Genomic DNA, 18,105 nt, shown 5'->3' with positions numbered 1-18,105 from the left:
AGACGCATTTTATATTTCAGATTTAACAATTTTTAAAATGTGTCTTTATTTCTTATATTTTGTTGCTTTTAGTTGTTACATTTATGCAGTTTTCTTTTGTTCTCATGCTACATTTGGACATAATTTAATATGTGTTGAGAACGAATTTTAAATAATTTTATTTTGATAATAGAATTTTGAATAATGACATTTTTAGTTTCTTCTTCAATAAATTGGTATAAAATAAGTAACAAAGTTTAATTTACTGTGTGAAAAAATTGAGTTTCAATTTCTTTTAGTGCAAAATAAGTATGTAGAATTGTGCTTAAGATCTAAGATAAAGTCATTACAAATTAAAAAAAAATTGTCGAAATTTTATAAAAATTTAATTTAAATTTGCGAATTTTTTTTAAAGAAGTATTTTTTTCAATTAGATTATTATTATAGTGAAAAAATATAATTAAAAATTTTGTTTATCAGTTATAAAAATTGAATTCAGTAAAAATAACTCAATTTTTTAGTCCTTTTCTGAAACATAAAACTAGGAATAATTTTATACAAATAGTTATTTTTATAAAAAAAATAATCCAGTTTTATTACTCTTGTTTAATTCGTGATAGTTTAAGTCTGTTTGTTTGTACTATTTTTTGTTTATTTTTAACTTGTATTTTAACGTTTCCTTTATTTAAAATTTCTAATATTTTATGTGGTCCTGTATATTGATTTGCAAATTTATGAATTTTTCCTCCGTGTAGTAGAAATACTTCATCACCGAGTTTAAGATTTTGTGGATTACAATTTCTATCGTAATAAAATTTTGACTTTTCTTTTGCTAGAATCAAGTTTTCTCTAGCAATGTTTCTCATTTCATGAAGTCTCGTTATTAAGTCTGTTAAATATTGATCGTAAGTCTCCAATTTTTCATGTTCAAGTGGTGGATCGCTTGATGGCAATCGCGCTAATTTTCCAAAAATTAACTCGTACGGGGTGCATTTGGTGCCTTCATGAATGCTTGTATTATATGAGAACATGGCTAATTCTAACCAATCATCCCATTCTTCATTTTTATTGATAAATTGTTTTAAATATTCTCCTAAAACGTGATGAGATCTTTCGATTGAACCGTTAGACTGGGGATGAAAAGCGGTTGTTTTAAATTGTCGTATTCTAAATCTTTTTGCTAATCTTCTCATTAAATTACTTAAAAAATCTGTCCCCTGTTCTGTTAATACTCCTTTGGGTGATCCAAAAATACAAATAAATTTTTTAATAAATGCATCAGCTATTGTACTTGCTTGATGATTTGGAAGTGCAATTGCTAATGAATATTTAGTTAAATTATCTTGTATTGTTAATATATATTCACTCCCATTTTTAGTTTTTGGTAATGGTCCAACGATGTCCATTGCTATTTTCTCGAATGCTGTACCTGGTTAATCATTGGGTCTTTTGTTTTTACTCTAACTAATTTTTTTAATTGACATTGGAGGCAACTTTGTATATATTTTTGAATATTATTTTTCATATTTTCCCAATTTAATAATTTTGTCGTATTCTTCCATAAGTTTTGGTTACACCTTTATGTCCTCCAACTGAACTTGAATGAGCTTCTTCAATTAACTGCATATATTCTTCTTTTGTGGGATATTTTGTATGTCCACTGCATACAACAACTTTTACAAATGAATTTTCAAAAATTAACTTTATCATTGACAGGATTTCGTCCCAAGTTATATTATTTATTTGGGCTGTCTTTGCAATACTTATGCTTTTTAATTTTAATTCTTCGCATAAATTTTTCATTGAAATAATTGTAGTTTTAATTCTTTTTATTGTATCAGATAAATTTTCTTTTATTTCATTTTCTATAAGGAGAGCGATATGGTAATATATACCTCTCTTTTTTTTCTGCTATACCTAATTGAAGTTTACCAAAATTTGGCAATTTCTCACGTTTGGCAAGTGATCTGGAGCCATTATCTCGAGGATCTCCATTGACTGAAAGAAAGTAGGTTAGGTTGTCTCTACGCATTGGTAATTGGTCTCTACAGTCGATAATATATCTTTCTTGTTTTACATTTAAATTTTCACAATCTTCGTTCTCTACTAAATTATCTTCTTCTTCAGATGATACTTCAGAATTGGAATTTTCGTAGCCTTGATCTATTTCTTCGTGTTTCTTCAATTTTGATTTTTGTTTAATAAACCTGTTTTGGTCTTCCCCTTCTCTTCTTGGAAAAGGAGGTATTCAAACGTGTGCTTTGTTTCTTCGGTCTACCTCGTTTCTTTGTTTTATGTGCATTTATTATTTCATTTTCAAATTCTTGGATTTCTTCATTTTTGTTTTCTTGATTATCATTTTCTTGTATTTTTCTTTGATTTCTGGTTATAACGTTACAAGTTTCGTCACTTGTACAATAATTTCTTTTAATACTTTGGAGAATTTTTATTATCTCCGAATTCATGTAGCATTCATTGTCAATAATTATTTTTTCCATATATGGGAGACTTTTTCTTATCTCCAAATTCAAATAGGATGCATTGTCCTTAAATATTCTTTCAATAGATTGGAGACTTTTCTTTATCTCAAAATTCATGTAGGATTCATTGTCCTCAAATATTTTTTTAATAGATCGAAAAGTTCTTAATATATCCGAATTTTCATAGGATTTATTATCTTCAAATATTCTTTCAATATCATGGAGATTTTTTATTATCTCCGAATTCATATAGTTTTTATTTTCGTTTGCTACACAATGTATATATTCTTTAATTTTTTCTTGCACACATTTCATTATGTTTTCCTGATTTTCCTGGGTTTTTTCAATTTCTTCTTCTTTTATTCCTTGGATTTTTTCTTCAATAATATCTTCGACTGGGTTTCTGGATAAGGCATCAGCATTAACATTGGTTTTGCCTGCTTTGTAGACAACATGAAAATCGTACTCAGCTAGTTTCAGCTTCCATCTTGTTACTCTTGAGCAAGGATCTTTTGAATTTTGAAACCAAACTAATGGTTTGTGATCCGTAACTAACGTAAATTTTCTTCCATAAAGATATGGTCGAAAATGTTGCACACTGTAAATGATTGCTAATGCTTCCTTTTCATAGGTGTCATATTTTCTTTCACATTCGCTTAATGTTCGTGATGTATAAGCGACTGGTTGATCCTTGCCGATTATACCTTGTGATAATATACCTCCTATTGCAAAACCTGAAGCATCCGTTGTAAGTATAAATGGTTGTGAGAAGTCTGGTCTTTTTAATAGCGGTTCCTCACAGAGTTTATTCTTTAGCGTATCGAAAGCTATTTGTTGTTTATCAGTCCAAAAAAAGGGTACATCTTTTCTTAAAAGTTGATTCAAAGGATTTGCTATTTTTGAAAAACCGTCTATAAATTTACGATAATATCCTGCTAGTCCTAAAAATTGTTTTATATTTTTTACATTTTTGGGTAGTGGAAATTTTTAAACAGCTTCTACTTTTTTCGGGTCAGGTCGTACCCCATTTTTATCAATTATGTGTCCTAAGTATCCTACTTCTAACCTCAAAAATTCACATTTATCTGGCTGGAGTTTTAAATTAGCAAAACGTAGTCGTTCCATAAGTTTCGAGAATTTTTCTTCATGTTCTTCTAAGGTGTCTGCATAAATCACAATGTCGTCTAAATAAACAAATAGTTCTGATCCTTGTAAACCCAACAATACTTGGTCAATAAGTTTTTGGAATGTGCTTGGTGAATTTTTCAATCCAAAAGGCATTCTATCAAATTCATAGTGTCCAAATGGCGTTGAAAAAGCTGTCTTATAAGAATCTCTAGGATCCATTTTTATTTGATGGAAACCTGACGCCAAGTCAAAGACTGAAAAATATTGAGCATTACCTAGTTGGTCAAGTAGGTCCGTAATATTAGGGAGTGGGTAAAATTGACCTACTGTTCGTTCGTTGAGTTTCCTAAAATCCAAAACTAATCTCCATTTTTTATTTCCCTGTGAATCATCTTTTTTGGGTACTATCCATATCGGTGTATTGTATGGTGAGTCGGAGTGTTTAATAATTTTCTGTTTCAATAATTCGTTCACTTGACGTGTCATTTCTTCTTTATGGACAGGCGGAAATCTATATTGTTTAGTTACGATCGGTGTATCGTCGGTAGTTATAATTCTGTGCTTTATTAGGTCAGTCCCTTCTAAATATTCTCCAGGTATATGGAATCTATCTGAATAATTTTTTACTAAATTCATCATGTGTTGTAATTCTTCTTTATTTAAATGGTCGAGACGAAGTAATTTTTTTATTTCTTCAACTCTATCGTTGCCTGTAATGTTGAAAACATTTTCTGATTTAACATTTTTTGAAAATACATCAATGATTTTTTGAATTGATGAGTCTTCACTTTTAATATCAGATTTGTTTATTTGAGTTTCTTGTTTTACTTCATCAAAATCTTCTAAGTTTACTTCAAAAATTGGTATGTCTATTGATTCATTTAGGGTATTAATTGCTTTTAAATAAGCTAAGCCTTCCATGTTTGAAACTACTGCATCACCTAAGTAGACACCATCTTTTACTTTTAGTCTTGGAATATAACCTTCTTTTTTATCTTTATTTAAAATTTTTACATGAATATTATAGATTGATCTTGCTGGTATTGAAAAATAATTTTTTAAATCAAAATTAAATTTTTGTTTATTGATTTCTAGATGTCCTTCTTCGTAATTAATTTTTACTTTATTTTTGACAAAAAATTCTGTTCCTAGTATACCGTCATGTTCAATTGGAACTTCATTAGATAAAAGGTTAAAAGTTGTTGGAATTCCGAAAATATTAATTTCTACTTGTCCTAAAGTATAAACTGCGTGATCGTTAATTCCTGTTAATTTAAGACATTTATTTTCATCAATTTTTATATCAGAATTTAATGCGCGAATTTTTAACAGATTTGGTCCTGCTCCTGTGTCAATCATCATTGTTGTTGGAACTTTTAACTCTTTAGTGTCAATTCGAATATATGGAATTGTATTAGTTTTTGCTAAATTGATGTTTCTGGATGCATAGTAATTTCTTCTTAATTCCTCCTCAGAGCACCCTACTGAAGAGGAATTTTGGAGTTTTCCTGATTTTGTGTTTGTGAATTTGTTTGTTGTTGTTTATTGTTATCATCCCACATCTTTTTCCTACAATTAGTGGAAATGTGTCCTAACTTTTTGCAATGATTACACATTATACTTTGATTTCTACTTGCGAAGTTTGTTGTATTGGTAGTTCTTGGTTCTTGAAAAAAATTTCGTTGTTGATTTTTGTAAAAGTTTTGACTTTGAAATCTATTAAACATTGGATTTTGATTGTTAAATCGATTCTGATTTTGGTTTGAAAAATTTTGTCGTGGTCCTGGGTAAGAAGAGTTTTCTCGTCTTGGTCCTATCAATTTATTAAGTTGAAAACAGTTTACTGCAAAATGACCTTTCTTTCCACAAACTAAACAAGTTATTATATTATCTTGAGCGATATTAATTTTTGTTGTTTTAGCAAAGTCTTTATTATTTTTAAGATGAGAATTATATTCAGTATTATGCTCACTTTTTCTTAGTTCGCGGTGTGATAACAATCTTCTTTCTATTTCTACTGCTTTATTAACTATCTCTTGAAATGTATCTGCTGTTCCAATTCGTATTTCAATTTCTGGTCTAAGTCCTCGCGAAAAACAATCAACAGTTGTTTTATCTAAACTTGCTTTAAATGGTTTATCTACTCTATTTTCATTGCTAATTCTGTGCGCGTCTAATATTCTTTCTGCTGCTTCTGCGATTCTTGACCCATAAGAAATTACATTTTCGTGTTCCCACATATATATTGCTCCTAGTTCTCCTTGTAACTGATATACAGATTTTGCTGGCGCGTAAATTTGTTTTAACCTTTCTGTTAACTGTTCTACTGTATTAAAATTATTTCCTATTATAATTCTTCTTGCTTCACCCGAAATTCGACTCCTAATTAATTTTACTCAATTTGTTTGTACTTGTGCATTATCAGGAAGCATAGATTTTGCTTCTAAACAACTTTCAATAAATACAGATAGTGGTATGTTTTTTCCGTCAAACATTGGTATTGTTTCTAAAGCGTCGCGTAATGACACTTGCTGATTATTTGGAAGAGCCATGTTTTCTTCAAAGTTATTATTATCTCTAGTGTTATCGAGAGAATTATTTTCAGAGTTATCGTTTGTCTCAATTTCGTCAGTTAAAGGTTTATTTAAGCTTTTATTTGAATTTTGTTCAACTAAGGTTTTTTCTGTAATGGTATTTTCACTATCGTTACTGTTACTGTCGAAAGAATTATCGTCAGTATCAAAAAGTTGAGAATAAATATAGCCTGAGTCAAACTGTTTCTGTAATTCTAAGGGATTAGAGTTTTCTTTAGAATATCTGAGTGTACTTGTTGATGGTTTTGTTTTATAATTAGGAATTCCCGAATTCAATTCTAAATCTGGATTATTTTTTATTTGAAAACGAGTTAAATGTGAGGAATCGGTAGTATTTTTATTCGAAGAAGACATTAAAAAATGTCATATTATCAAAATTTATAATATACGTAATAATTGTAAAATTGTCAATCTTGTCTCTTCAATATAAAATACACTTCTCTTTTGTGGTTAATATTTTTATATTGCTTCAGTATATTAAAATATATTCAAATATTTAATAATAATAACAAATCACAATTAAATGAACAAAACAAATTTTGTTTTAGCACAATCAAATATAAAAAATGATTCAAATACAAGACAAAAAATTCCATAAGTCTAGAGGACTCGAACCTCTATTCAGTAATATAACACAGGATTTAATTTGATGAATGCACCTTGCAACTTTAATAATTATAAGTTAAGAGGACTCGAACCTCTATTTATTAATATTAATACAGAATTAAACCAATAAATGCACCGTGCGACTTGAAAAAGTTAAGTGGACTTGAACCTCTATTCATCAATACCAATTTATGATGTATATTTATGAATGCACCTTGCGACTTAAATCTTGTATTATATTATCAATTAGCATAAAATGTACCAAATTAAAAAATCTATTTTTCTTATTAAATGTTACTGATTATATTTTTTTTAATGTATGTTGATACTATTTGTTATTATTATTTATTACTAAAAAATTTTTCCTTTTTTTCACAATTGGTATACTCATTGATTTATTTTATTTAATTATTTTATTAATTTAAAAATTATATTAATTAAAATTTTCGAATTTTATTAAAAATTTGACAAAATAGTGGCTGATCGACTTTATAATTTTCCCGGGCCGATGCACCAAAATTTAAAAGGGCTTCTGTTACGTCGAAAACAACAAGAAACCTTTTTAAATATTCCTAACGTTCCTCGTTTTAAATTAGTTTCATAAATGAATCTAATTTGGGATGAGGATAAGTCAATGAGCCTACTAAATGTACTGAGAGAATAATTTATTTAAAAACCAACAAGAAAGAAAAGAATTGACAAAATACAATGAGTATAATTGAGTTTAGAAAATCTTACTTTTAAAGAATAACGATTACTGGTGTTGTTTGAACTGGTGGTTGTATCTGCTTGTCCGATCTCTAATGGTGTTGAGGGCTAGACGCACTGGGGCTGTGACAGTTGTCCTTAATGGTTGAGTGTTGATCCTCTTGTTTACACTAATGAGATAGTGTATTGTATTTTGAAAATATCTGCTTTCTTCCAGACAGTTGTCGCCTCTTGAACAAATTTCGATGGTTCGAAATGTGTAATACTTCAATAAAAGATTTGTTGAAACTTGGAACTGCGTTTCAATATTATACTTTCGTTGATACTTGGGTTTATTTCCAATTTAATATATTTTTGGAAATTATTAAGTTGTACTTTAAATCAGTGATTCGAACTTCGTTTCAAAAATAAAAACTTGAAGATATAATTCACTCGTTGATGATATACTCTTTATACTAGAGCGATGGTTTTACGATGTGTACAGGTTGATTCCCAAAAAATTACTCTCTCTACTGAAGATGTTATGAGGTTGGCTTTCAAATTATTACTCTCTGTACTGAAGATGTTATAAGGTTGGCTTTCAAATTATTACTCTCTGTACTGAAGATGTTATAAGGTTGGCTTTCAAATTATTACTCTCTGCTGAATGAAACTGCTTGCTCTTTTTATATTAGATTTTCATAACTGTAATGATGCCGAAAAATTGTACACGTGCTAAAATTTGTTTCTCCTTGTGCTAGTTAATAGCGAAAGAATTTCTCTATGCGTTGTTGATATTTCCTCCGGGAGATTGTACGTATCGCCCTTTCGTTAAGTTTCTCGGCGTTTGTTGTTCACCTAAACTTCTCGGGGTTTGCTGCTTTTACTTTCTTTCGTCCGGCCTACGTTTTTAGAAGGTTGTCGAATTGTCGCTTCATCGTTATTCTTTTTACATGAGTAATAGTATTACTTTCCTTTCTTGGATTGTTACAGTTTCAAAATACATAGTGTACATTTGTATAGTAATCAATATGCAAATAATATATGACAATAGAATACAATATTAAAATAGAAAAATGTATTAAATATAATACTAATACAGAAATTGTATAAATGATAATTACAATATTTTAATAGAGAAATATACTGAATATAATGCAATAATTAAAATATAGATTATAAGAGTTAAAAATATATAAGGTAAATACAACACACATACATTAGTAATATAATTTATAGAGTAATAGGTTACGGACGTAACAATACATAAGAATGTTACTCTTTATTAGATTTAATTACTTATATCAATTATTAAATTGAAATACTTTCAAAATTTTGTTTGTTAAAAAGTTAATGAAATTATTTAACAAATTTGATTTTTTTTAATTGAATTTCACAAAATTCTTATTAATTGGATAATTTTTTCCAAATTTATTTTCATCCTGATTTTTTACTGTCAAATTAATTATTTTTAACTAATTCAAATTTACAGAACGGTAAGTTATCTATAAAAATTAAAATAAAAGCGATTTTTTAAAAACTAATTAAAATTATAAATCTTTTTTTAATTTGGTAAAAAAAATCTCGGTTTGGCATTAAATTCTTTGTTTATTCCTGGATTTTACCGGTCAAATTAAATTCCCGGTTAATAGACACCCTTAGAATAGTTATTAATTATTTATTGGTATTATTATTATCATAATGTTTACTACCTGCTGACTATCCTTTTTGCCGTTTGGAGATTTGTCCCCAGTCGATAATACAGATGCTGTCTCCTCCGCATCATCTCCATCATTAAAATCAGTGAGGTTTTGTTTATTCTGTAATAATATCATTTAAATTATAATTACGTCAAGAATTTCCAATTATTTGTTTATAAGAATTCAATTATCTTGAAATAATAGAATTAAAAAATTACAAAAATCTTATTTTGCAGAATTTTCAAAAAAATTTGCGAAAATTCAATTTTATTTAAAAATGTTATGTGTGTAAATTTTTTTGAATTAACTAATAACAATTTTAATTATTAATCTTCGCATTAAGAAACACATGAATACATAAGAATGTTACTCTTTATGAAATTCAATTACTTATATCAATTATTAAATTGAAATACTTTCAAAATTTTATTTGTTTAAAAGTTAATGAAATTCTTTAACACATTTGATTTTTTTCAATTGAATTTCACAAAATTGTTATTAATTTGATAATTTTTTTCAAATTTATTTACATCCAGATTTATTACTGTGAAATTAATTATTTTTAACTAATTAAAATTTAGAGAACGGTATAATTATCTATAAAAACTGAAATAAAAGCGATTTTTTAAAAACAAATTAATATTATAAATCTTCTTTTTTGTTAAAATAAAATCACGGTTTGGCACAAAATTCTTGTTTTAGGGAACGTTCATAAACTACGTAGACCAATTTTTTTGAAATTTTAACCCGCTCCCCTCACGTAGACGCAATTACATGTATTAGCGCCATTTTTTCATCTTATGGTAGACAATAGTTTGACCCCCCCTCCCCCTTGATGTGCTACGTAGTTTATGAACGTTCCCTTACTACCTGCTGATTATCTCCCTTGTCATTTGGAGTTTTGTCGGTTTTGTCCTCAGTGATTGGGGCAGATATCTCCTTTTTTTTATTTTCATCATCGGTATCAGTGATGTTTTGTTTACCCTGCAATATCAATACATATGTATTTATATTTTATATGTATATATATATTTATTTTTTAAAATTATCAAAAAGAAGACAAAACATTTTTTTCTTATTTTCTAAAATTTTTTATTCTCAATTTCTATAATTTAGGGCGCGAAGCGAGATGAGCCTTTGAAAATACTGTCGCTAATAATATTCAGAATAAAAAGAAATTATTTATGCGAATCTTATAGATTATTATATGAAAAAGAAAAAACTTAACATCATCCTCTCTTCAATAAAACTATATTACTTTCAGCAAATAATTGTCATTAAAAAAGAATATAAGAGGCATTCCATTTCAAAACGACCCTCTTCACAAAAAATTGCTATTGTAAGGCAATTTTTAAATGATTATTTCCCCTATTTATTAAAGGCAAACTTTATTTACTACTATAGTGTTTTTAAAAGAAAAATTTCTTAACTTTACGATAGTAAACATTTTTTTTAAAAGAATGTGAATATTATGTGATACTTATGAAAAAAATTTGTTTTGAAAGATAAACTTTTGAATATCTCAAAACACGTCACCTCCGATTTCTTTAAACTTATGTCAAAATAAAGCTTAAATATTCTAGTTTTATTCCTTGTGGATATTATAATGGACAATTCAAGGGAATTTAAGAAATTAATTAAATTTTACAAAGATATCAGAGGTTATAATGCATGTACCGAGCGAAATTTGTTTTTTTCAAATCTTCAGATTTCAGAGGTTAAAACCTCTGAAATCTTTGTAAAAATTAAATAATTTCTCAAATCCCACTGAATTTTCCATTATAATATTTACAGGGAATAATACTAGAATATTTAAGTTTTATTTTGACATAAGTATAAAAAAAATCGGAGATGACGTGTTTTGAGATATTTAAAAGGTTATCTTTCAAACTAAATTTTTTCATAAATAATATTATTTTTTGAAAAAATTTTTTTACTATCGCAAAGTTTAGAAATTTTTATTTTAAAAACACTAATAGTAAATAAAGTTTGGCTTTAATAAATAGCAAAAATAATTATTTAAAAATTTCCTTATACGGACTCTCACAAAAAATTACTGACTTTTACGGACCTGACAAAATTTTCCTGACTTTTACGGAAAATACTGACTTACTTCGCGCCCTGTATAATTCTATAATATTCAAAAATTGTTTAAAATTCTCGTAAAAATTTCAACAATCTTTGTAAACAATAAAATTCTTCTTCAAAATTCAATTATTTTTAAAAACTTTAATAACGTAGAGTGTTTTCAGGACCATAATTTTTGTCAAATAAAATTGTTTATATTGTTGCCTTGGGTGGACCCAAGGCCACAATATAAACAATTTTATTTGATAAAAACTTTAATAAAATTCTTGGTAAAATTTCAATTATATTCAAAAATTTTCTTCATTTCAATGATTTTTAATATCTACTATTTTAATAAAATTACCCAAAAGAATTTATTATTCAAAACCAATTTTAATAAAATTGTACGCAAACATTTAATTATTTTCATTAATAATAAAAATGTTACAGGAATTCAAATATTTACAAATATTTTTAAAGTTTTTTCTCAATATTTAATCATTTTAAGAAATAATAAAACTGTTGGCAGTATTAATTATTTTTAATACAATTTTAATCGAATTTCTTGAAAAATTTCACTATTCTAAACATTTTTCATTTTTTTTTTCTAAACATTTTTTTTTTTTTTTACTTTTCTTTTTCCCTGACTTTTTCCTGATTTCCAGACAAAATTTTTGTTTTCTTACCCTAAAGAATATTCTGATTCACAGTAAAAATGATTAAATACTCAAAAAAATAATTTCATTTGGTACATTTATTTAAGAATTTCTTTAATTGTAAAAGTATTCGAAAATATCAATAACGTTATTTCTTTTTTAATCATTATTATTTTTTCATAGAAAAAAATATTTCAAAACTTTCAAACTCAATAATAGCTTGAAAGAAAATATTATTATAAAACGTGAAGAATTTTCTTCCTTTTTTAGTAATTAAAGATGACTGAGTAATAAAATCATTATTTTATATAATAATATAAGAATGTTGTTACTGTACCCATGTGGAAAATAGTCATGGCACTGTAACAAATCTGTCTAGTTTCTCTAGATACTATACTGGCACGAGATAGATATACTGTACAGAATCTGTCCAGAAATGTAACGATTTTATCGACTAGTTGCTATATAGTTTAACTGTCCAGCGAGTATATTGTAAATCTAGGTACATACAGTAAACTTAGATCTTTTCAAAATTTAGTATTTTATTAAAATATTAGTAATTAAATTTAAAATAAAAACTCCATCGTTTAAAAAACTTTCAAATTTATATAAGTATTTATTTTTTAATGTTATTAATTATTTATATATATATATAAATATACTTTTTTTTATTCATTATATATATTATTTATGTAGATCTTTAATTAACTTCAGCATTTTGGGCTACGACAATAACTTCCAGATCTTCTATATTAACTTTTTTTGGTCTAGAATTACGGTGCCCATCCCAATCTACGGCATTCGTAATGACGGGGCAAAGAATTCGAAGAAATTCTTTTTCGGTTATTTTGGGTTCATTATCTAATTCCATTTTTTTGGTAATAAAAGGTGAAAAATTTTTGGTACTATTAGATTACATTTATTCTAATTATAAAATTAGTTTATAAAAAGTTTCTTAAATGAAAGATAAAAATAATTATTTAAGTCTTACCGAACATGCACTTATAAAATTCAGTTTTATTAAAAACTTGCTCTTTTGTAATTGTTTTTTTTGATGCATTAAACAGAAGAATTACATCTCGTGAAAAGTACATTTTTTAAAATGTTGATGAAAGTTCGAGATAGTACATTGTTTTTATCAACTAAGTAGCTTAATGTCTGCTTCTACAAAAAAGTAATTAAAAAAATACGAATTATTTATATTAGTCCATTAATTTTATAAACCATAAAAACATATATTTAATTTGAAGTACTGTTTTACTGTTTGAAAAAAGTCTGAAATATTTTTGTGAGTATAAGTTTGCTACCAAGTTTATTAACATTGTCTAGAAATAGTAAAATATATTATTTATACAAATTAAAAATTTAAGGAAAAAAATATTTCCACTTCGATTGTATCGAATAATTATATCATATTTTGTTTCTAGAATAATAATAATAATAAGTGTGCTGTACTTACAAACTCTTGCCTAAATATTTTATCGGACTTCAATTTTTCTTCCATTGCGTGAAATTCTTCCAATGTTGAAAATGGCAATTCCAATTTATATTTCTCCGCAACAGTAGAAGGCAGATTGATATTGGACCCATTTGCTACTAACATTGACTGCATGTCTCTTAACTGTCGAGACATTTCCAAATGATCAATGTGTAATATATGCATTGCTTTTAGCATCCTAGACTGAAGGAGTAAAGGATTTTCTGTAAAATATAAAGAAAATTTAAAGATGAAATATAGAATCAACTGTAGTCTGTTGAAACTCTAAGAATATATTTATTATATGTACCTTGTTCTTTGGAAGAGATATTGGGCGTAAAAATATTCAAATTTTGGTCCATTTGTTCGAGAATATTTCGTCCTAAAACAATTAATTAAAAAGATATTCAATACCAAACTTTGAAAACAGTAAATGATAGTTTAAAAAAGTTATTGAAATTTACTTTTCGGTTCCTTATTAGATTGCGATGTTATACTTTTTGGATCATTTAATTTTTCAGTTTCATCTTTAAAGTCTTTCTTCCTTTTAGTTGAAAGTAGTTTGAGATTTTTTCTGCTATTCATTCTGTCTTTAGATTTTCCCATTATTGAATTTTTATTGTTTTGAGCATCACCTGAATTCAAAATTTAAGTAAATTATATTATTGTAATAATAATTAAAATACATTTAAAATTTTCACTGTATGTAAATACTAACTTCGTTTACCATTGGAATTTTTTGTTTTATTTAATATATTTTCGGAATTGTCTTCTTCCTCTTCAGTTTTATCATCTGTGGAATAATGTTTCATCTGATGAACCTAGTAAAATGTTTTTTAATAAATTATTAATTTTTTTATTTTTAAAAACAAATTTTAACAAGAATTTTATATATTAATTTCTAATACCTTGTTGTTTTGGCAAATGTGAGAGATGGGAAAGAGTTTGCATATTCTACTTCGGGTTTGTGTTTAGAATTGTCTTCTGAAATATGATTGATATATAAATTAATAGCTAAAAATTCTTAGATTTTAGATAAAATCTCGACTTTAAATACAAAGTTTATTAAACAATTAAAAATATAGAATAAACACTTAATTAAGAAATAATATTTGATTATTACTTACTATTACATTATTAAAAATATTAATTATCTAAGGAAATTTTTACTTACGTAGTTGCTTTGCATTTGAAATTGTTTTCTTATTTTTGGTAGGTTTTGTTGGAATCGGATTTACCCTTAATCCTTCTTGTGTAAAGCTTAATGTCTTTGCAGAAGTGTTAAGTACTGTAAATAAACGAATAATGTTACCATGGTTTTTAAGCTGCCTGCTAGATAATAATCTTAATAAAATGTTTGTGTAAAAAGTTAATTGACAATATACTTCACTAATTTTTTTCTATTTCCGTTTAAGAGATATTTAAAATTATTTAAATCTTTTTCTCTATATTAATTAAATAAAAATTATCATTAAGAAATGATGTACTTGAAGATACCAACGTTCAATGAACGAAAAGGGCCGCGCCATGCGATCACCCTAAAGTAGAGTCTACATTAGGTGACGTATACGCGAACGCAGACGTGGACGTGTACGCGCTGACGTCACAAACGTACGTGTTGCCAACTGTCGAGGCACGACAGTTTTAAAATATGAACTCATTGTTTTAGAAGTTTGTTTAAAGCTGCAGGTATTATTTAAATTAATGAAATTACATCTGGTAAGTATAGTGTATGATAAAAATAATGTAATATATTATGTTTGTTTATTATAAACAATTGTGTAAATGTAATTAATACAATTATGACTCTGCATTTTAATTTATTTTCATCGAAAATTAGGCCTCCTTAGCCCTATATAGGAACTTATTTACATAAATAAAAAATAGTTAAATTGAGGCAATTTTTGTTAACAATTTGATTAATTTTTTGTTTTAAAAATCGAATTCTTTTGAGGATTTTTTTAAAAATATAGATATTGAAAATATTTAAATTTCAGTGAAAAATTTTATTGTTTGTGAAAATAATTGAATTCTTGACAAAAATGTCCCAAAAACTTTTGAAAATAATTCAATTGCTCGAAAGAATTTTGTAAAATATGTTTTAATTTTTTCTAAAAAGAATTTTATTAAAATTGATAACAATAATGTATTTATTTTAACTCAGGGTTGTCACAAAAATTTAATTTTGTTTTTCCCAGACTTTTCTCTGATTTTAAGACAAAATTTTGACTTTTTCCCTGATCATAAATAATATTCTGATTTACTCTCAAAATTATCAGATACTCAAAAAAATCTTCTATTACATTTACATTAGAGATTCCATTATCCAGATTAAATTAAATTATCAGATACTCAAAAAAATCTTCTATTACATTTACAGTAGAGATTCCATTATCCAGATTTTCGATTATCCGGACAAATTTCAAATGCATTTTTAAAAAATTTTAAAGATTATAAGCATTTAATACTGTAAATTTAGAATTTTCACAATAAATGTTGCGTTTTTAAGTATTTTAATGATTTTAAGAAAATTTTTATGTAAATCTTTTGAATTATTTCTAACTGAACATTTACTAATGTTGACTTTAACCCTTTGAGGACCAGTGTTGCTTTCAGGCAACATAAACTTTTCTTTATTAACTCGACTTTTACATCCCCTTAATAATCAAAAATAACGATTTTTTAAGAAAGAATTTGGTCCTCAAAGGGTTAAGAATTTCATTTCGTTTCAATCTTATTTAAATTTATATGCAAATAAATACATAAAATTATAAATCGAAAATTTGTTTTATTTGTATTTTTTTATTATCCGTATTTTCGACTATTCAAATAGGTACCTGGATCCATTAGTCTGGATCATGGAGTCTTCACTGTATTTACGAATTCTTTTTTATTGTAAAATTCTTTAAATATTCAATTATTTTATAATTTAAATTTCATGTTTAAGTAATTTTTATTTGAAAATTCTACGAGAGTTCAATTATTTAAATGCAAAAGTAAATTATTTATTGAACAATTGAATGCTTGTTGAAATTGAATTCTCATAAAGAATTTTATCTATAAATTTTTAAAAAACTGAATTGTTTTGACGAATTTTAATAAAATTTTTAAGAATAATTACATTTTTCGAGGAATTTGTTTAAAATTGTATTAAAAATAATTGAAATTCTGCAATGAGTTTATTATTTATAAAAGAATTCAATTTATAACAAAATTTGTAAATAATTAAACTTTTATGGAAATTTTATTATTTACGAATATAATTAAATATTTGTGTACAATTTTATTAAAAAAATGTTAAATAGTTGAATTCTTTTAAAGAATTTGATTAAAATAGTATAATTCAGGGAAATTTTTGAATATAATTGAAATTTTGCCAAGATTTTTATTAAAATTTTTGAAAGTTGACAATTATTGAATTTCGGAGAAGAATTTTCTCAATATTAATTTTTTTTCTCTTCAATAATCTTCATTATTTTACTGAAGCATTTTATTTTATTGTGCTGAGGAACTTGAAGCCAAACATCTTTAATGATTGATAAATAATCTTGTGTTTTGGGATCCATCGTCTGCACTTTATTTTCTCCTGAATCTTCGTCATCAACTGAAAGGCATATTTACTATTATTATTATTATTGTATAGTGTAAGTTTTGAAAAGGCAATATTTTCTTTTAAGTAGTTTAAATTATTGTAGGGAGTCAAAAGTGCCAATGACATTTAACAAAACTTGTCATTTTCGGATTGGTACTTATTTTGTAGACAAATCGAAATTATACCTTCAAAAGTTGAACCATCTTCAATATCATCATTATTATTATCGACGTCATCTTCGTCGCTATCGTCGCTATCGTCGCTATCATCACTATCATTGCTATCGTCATCATTTTGATTTTTGTTTCTTTTAAATGAGCTGTCAGTTCTATTAAACAAAATTATTGAAAATTAATTATATTTAAACAAAACATTGACTTCTATTACAGCAATAAGACAGGCATAACAAATTTTTTCATTCTTACTTTCGATGTTTCACAAACTTTCTCATAAACATCATTAAAGTAAAATACTTCCAATTACTAGAGGTATTGATAGCTGCTGAGCCTGAAGGAACGTAAATTGTTGTTTTTTTTTGCTCTTCTGTATATTTTTGTTTTAAATATTTCCACTTATTCTTAACTTTCTGAGCTGTAATAAAATATAAATATCAAAAGACTTAAGTAAATATATATTATACATAAAATAAACTTTAAGAGACTGTTTTATTTGTTGGGAAATTTGAATTCACATAATACATACCTGTAAACGGCTTGTTAAACATTCTGCTGACTCGATGGGCAATGCTTTTCCAAATTGAATATTTTTTTGTTTTATTTTTATAATCAGGTGATTCTAAATCGTACAAACATGTGTGTTCTTGTACAGATACAATAATTAATTCTTCTAAATCCATTTCGTGCGTAGCAATGTTATTTAAACAAATTTAGTATATTTTCTTCTCGCAAGCACTACTATAAACACAAGAAAGGCTAAACAGTGATGGGTAGATAGATAGCATTCTTGACTTCTTGAGTAGGCATGCGTTCATTTAAAAATGAACAGAGCATAATAACTATTAAGTAAAATCCATAATCAGAATGTTTCACTACATACATCAAAATATTTCGAGTTTGAGTATGACGTCAAATAATTAGAGGGAAAACAAACAGACGACACAATGTTATTATTATGAAAAA

General features: G+C 26.2%; 2 protein-coding genes across 2 annotated transcripts in view; both read right to left on the bottom strand.

Moving 5' to 3' along the window:
- Positions 1 to 14,325, bottom strand: part of LOC122501863 (cylicin-1-like) — a 33,690-nt gene extending 19,365 nt beyond the window's left edge. Inside the window, exons 1-7 of the mRNA XM_043611627.1 lie at positions 14,283 to 14,325; positions 14,093 to 14,167; positions 13,839 to 14,009; positions 13,685 to 13,756; positions 13,357 to 13,598; positions 10,045 to 10,158; positions 9,187 to 9,294 (exon numbers count right to left, since the gene is read on the bottom strand). Of these exons, the coding sequence (XP_043467562.1) occupies positions 9,187 to 9,294; positions 10,045 to 10,158; positions 13,357 to 13,598; positions 13,685 to 13,756; positions 13,839 to 14,009; positions 14,093 to 14,167; positions 14,283 to 14,325 (825 nt within the window). The remainder of the gene's footprint in view (positions 1 to 9,186; positions 9,295 to 10,044; positions 10,159 to 13,356; positions 13,599 to 13,684; positions 13,757 to 13,838; positions 14,010 to 14,092; positions 14,168 to 14,282) is intronic.
- A 2,492-nt stretch (positions 14,326 to 16,817) lies between these two features.
- Positions 16,818 to 17,857, bottom strand: LOC122501862 (protein ecdysoneless homolog). Its single transcript, XM_043611626.1, has 4 exons — positions 17,669 to 17,857; positions 17,392 to 17,557; positions 17,152 to 17,294; positions 16,818 to 16,978 (listed from the first exon to the last, which is right to left on the bottom strand). Exons 1-4 carry the CDS (start codon positions 17,820 to 17,822, stop codon positions 16,818 to 16,820), a joined length of 624 nt encoding a protein of 207 aa, XP_043467561.1. The 5' UTR covers positions 17,823 to 17,857.
- Between the last annotated feature and the right edge of the window lie 248 nt (positions 17,858 to 18,105).

This window comes from Leptopilina heterotoma, unplaced genomic scaffold, assembly GCF_015476425.1.
Source record: "Leptopilina heterotoma isolate Lh14 unplaced genomic scaffold, ASM1547642v1 Lhet_217, whole genome shotgun sequence".
Taxonomy (NCBI): domain Eukaryota; kingdom Metazoa; phylum Arthropoda; class Insecta; order Hymenoptera; family Figitidae; genus Leptopilina; species Leptopilina heterotoma.
Note: the sequence above shows the minus strand (reverse complement) of the source record. Positions and strands in the feature narration are given on the sequence as shown.

Bases quoted from the DNA above. Each gene is read 5' to 3' on its own strand.
- LOC122501862 (XM_043611626.1), bottom strand. From the start codon at position 17,822: ATGGATTTAGAAGAATTAATTATTGTATCTGTACAAGAACACACATGT. The intron at 17,558-17,668 runs GTATGTATTATG...ATTTTATTACAG, and splicing joins GTTTAACAAGCCGTTTACAG to CTCAGAAAGTTAAGAATAAG. The intron at 16,979-17,151 runs GTATAATTTCGA...TATGCCTTTCAG, and splicing joins AGATGGTTCAACTTTTGAAG to TTGATGACGAAGATTCAGGA.